Source organism: Schistosoma mansoni, chromosome 4, assembly GCF_000237925.1.
Source record: "Schistosoma mansoni strain Puerto Rico chromosome 4, complete genome".
NCBI lineage: Eukaryota > Metazoa > Platyhelminthes > Trematoda > Strigeidida > Schistosomatidae > Schistosoma > Schistosoma mansoni.
Genome location: NC_031498.1, coordinates 10,796,289 through 10,806,186, shown reverse-complemented (window position 1 = coordinate 10,806,186; position 9,898 = coordinate 10,796,289). Strand labels below are relative to the sequence as shown.

General features: G+C 32.9%; 1 protein-coding gene and 1 non-coding gene across 2 annotated transcripts in view; one reads left to right on the top strand and one right to left on the bottom strand.

Moving 5' to 3' along the window:
- Smp_135490 (putative multidrug resistance pump) overlaps positions 1-9,898 on the bottom strand; it is a gene marked incomplete at both ends in the record, with an annotated part of 36,097 nt that overhangs the window by 8,632 nt on the left and 17,567 nt on the right. Inside the window, 4 exons of the mRNA XM_018796803.1 lie at positions 1,711-1,786; positions 2,807-2,915; positions 3,539-3,606; positions 4,448-4,564. Coding sequence (XP_018651909.1) covers positions 1,711-1,786; positions 2,807-2,915; positions 3,539-3,606; positions 4,448-4,564 — 370 coding nt within the window. The remainder of the gene's footprint in view (positions 1-1,710; positions 1,787-2,806; positions 2,916-3,538; positions 3,607-4,447; positions 4,565-9,898) is intronic.
- Smp_tRNA_00214_Pseudo_TTG.1.1 lies at positions 1,247-1,318 on the top strand. Its single transcript has one exon. It is a non-coding gene (tRNA).

The following is a 9,898-nucleotide window of genomic DNA, read 5'->3' as shown; positions in this document are numbered from 1 at the left end:
TTTCCATGGTGGTCTAGCTTCAATTGACTCATGATTTCAATCACATAATAAATAAATTAGTCAGGAATAATATAAAATATGTAAACTTGTTGAAACTTCAAGACTCCAAAGAGAATATGATATGCCCTTTATATTTTGGAAACTACTATGTTTATTTTTTAAGTTCCTTTAGATGCGTGGAAAAAAATAGTGTTATTAACTCCTGATTATCATTTTTGTAATCAAAATAATAAATACACTATTTGAAAATGTTTTATCTAAACTGTTGTGCTACTTATAAGTAGTATATGTCAGGATTTCGAAGCCGAATTCTTACCAACAGAGGAGGAAAGAAAAAAAATCGACAGCAATAAGAATAATAACAGGAAAGGAAAAAAATGGGGTTTGTAAAGGATAACTCAAGAGAGATGTGGAAACAGTGTATTTAATGTATTGTTTTCATATTTTATAAATGCAGTGTGTGATTCTGCCTAATACAATGTTATTATTTGTACTAATGATAATAATTATCTCATTAAAGGTGAAGTGGTGGGAGTAATGAAAATAAACGAAGCGTACATGTAAGCTATAAGTAATTAGCATCGCCAAAGTGATTCAAAGCCAAAGTATTGAATCATTACATTATACAACAGTAGGTATTTATTTATGATATATATTGGTTACTGTTAATTTTCAACTGAATAAGATATTACTCGAAGAAGACAATGGTGCACATTAACTAGTGATAAAATATATGAACGTGTAGCGTTATTCACATAACTGAAATAACTAAGTTTCTCAAGTAATAATTTCGTCATGAAGTCGCCAATATCGAAATTAGTTATAATTGTAAAAAACAAAATCATTACCCTATTAAATTTTATTCAACAATATCTAGATTATGTGGCTGTTAACAATACAATACAAAGCGCTTGTAGTTAAAACAAGAATAAACTCCCATAAGTTGACAACAGTAATTAATTGTCTAAATGAATAGTTTCATAATTTTATGTGAATATATTAGTAGATGGCAGTGTAAAATAAATAGTTTTTATGATCAGATTTACATTCTTTTACAGTCTTTATCATTTTAACTCATATCTGAACAAAAACCTCATTGATTTCCCATTATATGAAATACCCTTTTCGTTGAGAACTGATCCACATTCATTGATGTCATGTATAGTTGTATCATGTAATATACAAGTTTAAAATAGTTTTTCTGTTATCATAAATTATGGTTTATATCTAATGTAGTGGCTATCAGGACTCAGTAGCTGAGTGGATAACGCAATGGTGTTTGAAGCAAAAGGTACTGGGTTCGAGCCCCAGAGTGAACATCAACTCTGGGATGAAGGTATATCCACCTAGCGAGTCCCAAATAGGACGAAACGTGCGCCCTGGATTCCACTGCTTGCCACTATCCATCTTTGCTTATAATGCTTGTGAATTAAGGCTATATCGAGGCAATACGCACAGTATGCACATATGCCAATTAAAGACTGACCAGTTGCAGTCCTAAACATCAATGGGAAGATCCAAACAAACAGTACTAAGTGGATTTAATGTAGTCATTGTTAATACAATTTGAAAATTGATTGCAAATAATTTTATCTAAATAAATCTGTATTTTGTTACTACTATTTATAAATTTTAACTTTTAATCCAATCAAATAATAACTGACTATAAGAAGAAGTAAATAAATTAAAGTAAAATATATAATAACTCACTCATCCGATGTGAACATATAAGGAATGTACTGTCGTAAGAATACAACAGGTAAACCAGTAAATAATGCGACTATAGCTAGAAAAAAAAAACAAAATTTGAATAAATTAACACTGTTTGATTTTATATGAACTTTCGTCTAAATTAGAGCGAATAGTTTCACAGTATTTGGGCGCCGAGTTGATGTAAGACATTAAATAGGAATAATATATTTGTGAAATCTCAGTGAATGAATTTGAAGCTATTCCAAAGTTTCGCCTGACAATCTGGTCCAAGCTTTTTCAAGCTGAGATTTTATAAATATGTTATTTCTATTTATTGACTGTTTGATTTTGTTAAATATACTGATTGTATACATTTTAAATGAATATAAACATATTGAATAAACATTTATCTACTGTTATATACAATTGTGATAGAAATATTCATTTACATTATTTTTAGATATTTTAATAGTTATAATTACTATAGTTACAATTACTACATCAAATAAAAATACTACCACATTTTACATTCATTGAATGTGTTATATCGTAGTGAAGATATAAGTACAGGTAACTTCCGGGACCTATTAATGGTCTATTACTCTATATATATTCTTATTGTATAACTGTTTATTAACTAGATTATGTATTTCTACACTTCTCTTATCATAAGCTTCATTTTGATCTATAAACTATTATTATACGATTTACTGTTCCCAAATTATGTTCAGTTTATTGATTACTGTTTCTCACGATCACAGCCACATTTGGCTTGGTCTTGTACAAATATTATTTTCTATTTTATGGTGTGATGCGGTCTATCTGTCTGGTATATAAACCGAGTATGCTTGAAATAAATGATTCGCATAATAGAAGCTGTAATTGGTGTTCTGGACTCACTCGGAAGAGCTAGACGGACAAACGACCTATAAGAACGCTAGACTGCTCATACCGGCCGAATGTTATTGATTTGGCACAGTGCTAAGATTGGATAAGTCATATTTCGATTAGTGGATAATTCACGTGATAAGAAGCTGGACATAAAATCACAACAAATTAGCAACGACCTTCTTTTTTAAATTTATAACAGAATGAGTTGTTACAAATAACTTACAAATTATTGTTAACGCAGTTGTGTATACATAACGAGCACCAACTGGATCAAATGCACCAAGTTTTTGACCAACACGAATATTTACTGCTGTAAACAATCCAAGAGGAACCTGGATTTAAGAATTAATTGATTTATTATTTGTAAAATTCACAAGAAGGATCATATAAAATACTGAAGTACTGTTAGTCATGAAATAAACAAAATTGATGATAAAGTCGTCATAAACTTTAAAAAGCCCTAGTTCAAGAAATAAATTTGTTCAAAAGACATCAGATCATAGTTCTATCCCTTTGTCAGCAATTGTTCTATTAACTCTGTCCAGTTCTTCCAGAAGTTATATTATTAATTTTGTAAGATGAATACACAAGATGGGAACCTGACTGACATTCTCCATTGCTCATTGAGGTTTAACTAGTCAACTTAAGAATCACTTATCATCAGTCTTTCATACCAAATAAGTTTTTTTTATGTACTGATTTTTTAATAACCAATCTAATATCCAACTTTAAATTGCATAGTTCTAGGTCCTAGTTGTGGTCTTATGGTAAGTACACGAATTAAACAATTGCCCTTGAGAAATTTATATTTCTAAAACTCCCGAAATACACGTTTACCATATTCTAGAACTCTATATATATGTTGGTTACTTAAGTATAGTGAGTGACTTAAGACAACACTAAATTCTATTAAAAGAAAATAGTCCAGACAATGGTAAATATATTAACAACTTACCATATATATTATTGACTGAATTTGAAACACGATTGCCTGAGCTCCCAGCGTTACACTTCCAAGAGTGCCTATAAAGTGGTTTACAAACAGAAGTAGAAGGATATTAAAAAATCGACACAATTTGAAGCCTCTAAAATAGAACGTTGGCTACTACCATGCTGTATAAAGTAAATAACGGAGTTAGGCGTGTAGTAAAGTAGAATCCTCCTAAAATACTAGAAGTCATATTTTCATCCCGGATATATACTAAATATATAATCATCAGGGTTATATATCAAAGCTGATTAATAAAACAATATCCCTCCTTCAGTGACGCTAATAAAGATGAATATCATTACATTCACCTGATGAATTTTTTAACTGATTTCGTTTGAAACGACTTTACGATTTGAGGTCACCAAACATTGCCAGCACCCTTTATTTCGTTTTTTATAGCATATTCTGTCATAAAGTAACACTTGTATTGTAGTGAACAGAACACGACTGGGGACAATCGAATGTATTTAAGCAAAAATTACCGACTATCTTAGTAAATTCTGACAACCATACAATGAACAGTCAATTTGCAAATTAACAAGCAATTGTCTCAATCTTCACCGTTTCTTCTCTAATTCCATTGTTCATGCAATTTCCTACCGATTGCGCTTCGTTTCGGTTCTTTCCTCATCGGTCTTCTGCAAAAATACATTCTATGTCTGACCAACACCATATATAAGTAGATCACACCACAGTATTACTAAGGCTTCACAGAACTGTACGAAATAGATTTCAAAAATAGTCTTGATGTAACTAACTGATTGGTTTAGCTACTCATGTCTTAGGTGTTTGTCATAGAATTTTTCTGAATAATTATTGTAAATAGTAGAAGTTTATCTAATTAAGATGATCAATTAAATAAAACCAACTTACCGGCCATTATTGTCATAATTTCAAAACACCATTCTTCTAGTCCCACCATTAAAACACCGGGAATTCCCAATTTGAAAAATATACCCCAATTACTGAATGCAGAATTTAAATTGAATCCTGGGAACAGGATAGACTACTAATAACGGGTTTTAGAATAATATAAGGTGATACTGATACAGAGATTGTGAATGAAACTATAAACTTTGTAGTTCACTGACATACTAAATAAGTGTTTTATTCTTCAGTAGTTTGCATCATCATTTGGTATATTTGCCTTACTGTTAGAAAAATCTGATAATCCAGAAAACCATTGTATTTAGGCTGTACTTTACAACATTGTTACTAAAACGAACTAAAAGTATTAACTTTAATTCATTTTGTATTGACTGTTTGAATCTTTCTATTGATGTTTAAGACTCCAGTTGATCAGTCTCCTGTTTGCACATGTGCTTCCTGTGCGCATTGCCTCGCTACTGTCCCTAGTCACAAGCATCACAAACAGAGATGAATGGTGGCTGGCATTTGGATCCAGGACTCTTGCATTTTTTTCCTATTTCGGACTCATCAGCTGAATTTGCCTACATCCTCGAGTCGATGTTTACTCATGGGCTCGAACCTAATACCGTTTGCCATCGAGTTATCCACGAAACCCAGGTCCTCTACTCAAATGCCAGTCGCCATTCATCTCTGTTTGTGATGCCTGTGACTAGGGACAGTATCGAGGCAATGCGCACAGGAAGCACATGTGACAACAAAAGACTGATCAATTGCAGTCCTGAACATCAATGGGAAGATTCAAGCAAACAATACTCAGTGAATTTAAACTTCACCCCGTTGAACAAGCAAGTGGCTATCAGGACTCAGTAGCTAAGTAGATAACGCGATGGTGCTTGAAGTGAATGGTTCTCAGTTTGAGACCCGGAGTGAACATCAACTCTAAGATGAATGTACATCCAGCTGACAAGTCCCAAATAGGACGAAACGCGCGTCCTGTATTCCACTGCCAGCCACCATCCATCTCTGTTTATAACCTTCACGGCAACAAGAAACTTTTGAAGCGCTTCATAGGGCTCCATGAAAAAGGACTCCTGCCCACAATTTTTAGCGACAAAGCGGTATGTAGTTCTATAAAGATTTCTTCAATAGAAAAAGTGAATCAGCTTCACGAAAGCTCAACACGCTTCCCTCCTAACACTTTAGCTTTAGTTTGCGATAGCCCATTTAGTTATTGAAGATCTCATACACGATGCATAAAGTGTGCCAGAGAACACTTTGAATAGCATTATTTCGAAAATAAGCTTTATTTCATCCCAAATATCGAATGGATTTCATCGGAATAATTTTTCAAAACAATATTTAACTACTGACAAGTAGTCAAACTTATTTTCGATAGAGTTGCAAGTGTGAAGATTCCACGACATGAAGCTAGCTTACAGCAATTAAAGAAGTCACATTTATTTTGTTTCAGTACAAAACAACTCAGTGATGAGGAGCGATGATCTAGCCAGGGATAGGACCAAGAGGCCTAAGGCATCACAAAGAACTTGATATGACTGCATTGAAAGAGAAAATTACACCAATGGGAAAATTGATCAGTCTGACATTAGTGACATATGTTCACGTAGCAATTTGTTTATTAATCGATGTTAAGAACTACTCAGTTCGAATTATCCAAATAAAGGATCTTAATATGGCTGTGAATTTCTCGATAGCTAAATGGTTTTCAACGGTGGTTATTAAGAAAATTAAATGATGAATATAAATTATTTCTCAGCTTTTTATGGAGTTACTGAAGCATATAATAAGTTGAGTGAAATCCCGAAAAATTGAACCACTTTTGAATAGGACATTAAGTGTTTTCTCTTGTCTTCTAGAGTTTTGTTTCACATTACTCGAGGTCTTAAGGATGAATTTAGAAAGCCAGCCACAGAACCCACCAAAGTAATCAGTAAAACCTGTCATTAAACAGCTACCTCATCTAAGTTTGGGTCTCCTTAATTGTAAAAACTAATGATCCTGTCAACGATGGGGACCAGCACCCTTCAGGTGAGTCGCTTCTGAATAATTGAGTCAGAACATAGTGTATCATATTTCAAACTTTTACAGATTAACAGCTTAGCATGACAGTCGAGTAATCCCACAGACGAATTTCTGAATGACTCTTGATTTGTTGGATATCTACCAGTCACAAACTTTCGCTAGAACCTCAGAAATCTATTGTAAAGCCACACACTTTTGATCATAGAATGACTGTTATGTTGAGAGTTTTGAGAAATTGGTCAAACTGGCCGATAGTTTTTACTATGGATTAATATAAGTGGAGAACCATAGTCACGCCATATTGATAAAATTTAAATGTTTGTCAGTAACAACAATCTTGAAAAGTTAAAAGCTATACATTAATCTGTCAGTATTTCGAAGTTTAAAATTTCCTATAAGATATTTGACAATTTGTAGTAATATTTCATTCAATCTATACATGATTACGGAAATACATTATACGAATAAAATTTTCGGCCGAAAAACCACTAAAAGTAAAGAGAACAAAAAAGGAGCATTTATAATTACTTTAGAATATGTTAATATGATTTAGTAACTATAAGGTCAGAGGTGATTCTTTGTGAGGGGACTCACAGACTCCATGTACTAGTACATTTAGTATAATAAAGATTTTTAGTAACTTTTCTACATTTTTATTTGTAAGAAGTTACATGAATGGTTTTTACGGTTTTTCTTCATCTTACATTTCAATGGTTGAATTTACGAGTTTATGTCAGTCAGACCACCACTAAAAACCTGGAAGCACTGAACGGCCGTTTTGTCTTAGCATGGGACTCCTCAGCAGTACGCATCCACGATCCCGCACGCAGAACTCAAACCTAGAACCTTCGGTCTCGCCCGCTAACATTTAAACACTAGACCACCGAGCCGCCATCTAACGGTGTTAATGTCTAACTTCAATCGATCTATCTCACATATCTAAATTTTTGCGACGAAGGATTACTGTGCCAATCACGAATCACTTTATAGACCTTATCATCTATCAAATTTTTATGAATCATGGGTAAACAAGGATAATACAGGTTAATCATGAGTTTTATTTTCACAAAACTAAAATATTACTGTACATCTTCAGAAACGTATAGACTGCTTAATTTTGAAGTCAGTAATTTTGTTTTCTTCAGCGAAAAATGGTTATAAATATCTCTTATATAAGTACATGACAAATTTCATTCAAAACATCACATGGAATAAAGTCTTATTCATACACTTATCTCTTTAAGAAAACCACATAACTATAAATAGAATAACAGTTCAACCACGCCTGTTGTGAGATAACAACTAACTGAAGGCAATTGGTGAAGTGTCGCTCATAATTCGTGGATCAGTTGAAGTTAGACATTAACACCGTTGGATGCCGGCCAGCTCAGTGGTCTATCGGTTAAGGGCTCTGGCTCGTAACTGGTAGGTCCTGGGTTCGAATCTCGCGAGTGCGGGATCGTGGGTGCGCACTACTGAGGAGTCCCATAATAGGACGAAACGGCCGTCCAGTGCTTCCAGGTTTTCGATGGTGGTCTAGCTTCAATTGACTCATGGTTTCAACTTTGAAATATAGTGAAATCTCCACAAATCCCCTTCTGATAAATAGAATAGTTGGATTTTTATAATCAATATGCTGAAAATATTTAACTCTGTATTTGAATGTTTATCTAACTTGTTTTCGTTCATCTGATAAGAGGATAAATGTTTAAATCAGTATAGTTTCAGGCACTTTTGGTAAGCACAGCATCGAATTAGTACTTGAGTCATTCTGACAAAAATATCTATTTACTTTATGGAGCCTATTTAAACATTCAATCTTAATGTTCTTAACGTTGATTGTTCAACTGTATTCAATTTTAAAATTAACAAATGAATGAATCTCTTTTTTCGTAACTAATCAATAATGAATTCACTCATTATTTCATAGCACTTAAATGAACACAGTACCTTAGAATTATTATTAGTGAACAGAGATTGGTAAGCAAGTCATATGATTTTTGTTTCAAAATATTTTTTCATTTATCAATCATCGGTATCACCAAACTGACTATGTTGTTTGCTTGATTTATCTAGGTAGATTTTTTGCATGTTAAAGCATTCCTTATGACACATGATAACTGTTTATCACTTTCATGTACCAATATGATAGGATTTCATATATTGTCATGTATTGTATCCAGTTTAGATCATTGAAATGTCAAATTATGTAGTTTTTGTTTACTGTTGAAAGTTATAAAGAAATTATATAAAATTTCGATTCATTAGACATCGATACAAGTGAACCTAAACTTAAGATGATATTTATGGTGACACTGTGAAATTAAAGTCTATATTTTGTAGACCGTAAGATTGGTTTATATGAACTTAATTTATAAAGAATTTCTGACAGTATTCATATTTTCAATAGTTTCATTCAACTTGCACAGTTCTCACCATTAACCGTAAAACATTGCTAAAATCATAGTGTTCGTTTTGCCATAAAACATCCACATTATATACTAATAGGTGTACATAAAATACATATGCTATTCCATTTTCACCTCTTTCCATTTCATATTTGTGTCAATTTATCAAGTCTTCTGCATTTCTTTTACTTCATAATTCGAGTATCATTTCTGATCGATTGATCGCCTCAATATTCAAGTGTACATACTGATTTGGAACAAATACTTCTTTGATGTCAGATATCCATTATACCACGTAATATTTTAAAAAACTGTTCATATCTAATTTCATTTAGTATTGTTTGTTTGAATCTTCCAATCGATGTGTTAGGACTGCAACCGGTCAGTCTCTAATTGGCATATGTGCATACTATGAGTATTGCCTCAATATAGCCTTAATTCACAAGGATTGTAAGCAAAGATGGATAATGGCTAACAATGGAATCCAGGACGCGCGTTTCGTCCTATTTGGGACTCGTTAGCTGGATGTACCTGCATTTCAGGGTTGATGTTCACTCTGGGGCTCGAACCCAGTAACTTTCGCTTCAAACGCCATAGCGTTATCCACTCGGCCACTGAGTGCTGATAGAAAATTAGAGACTGACCAGTTGCAGTCCTAACAAATCGATGGGAAGATTCAAACAAACAATACTAAATGAAATTAAACTTCACTCCATCGTACAAGCAAGTTGCTATCAAGACTCAGTGGACGAGTGTTCATATTTGTTCACAAAATATTTCGACAACATTCTCTGTATATGCCTGTTTTTTAGAAATTTCATTACTGTTGTGTATTACTCACTTTTAGTTCACTATCTAGTTACTAGAATCAGGTGTTTAACATTTTTTAATGAAATCGTCATTAGTTTGGTTATGTTAGATAGAAGATCGGTTATTTTTTATAAACTATGACATAATTTTTTATAAACTATGACATACTAATAGCTATATATATATATATATA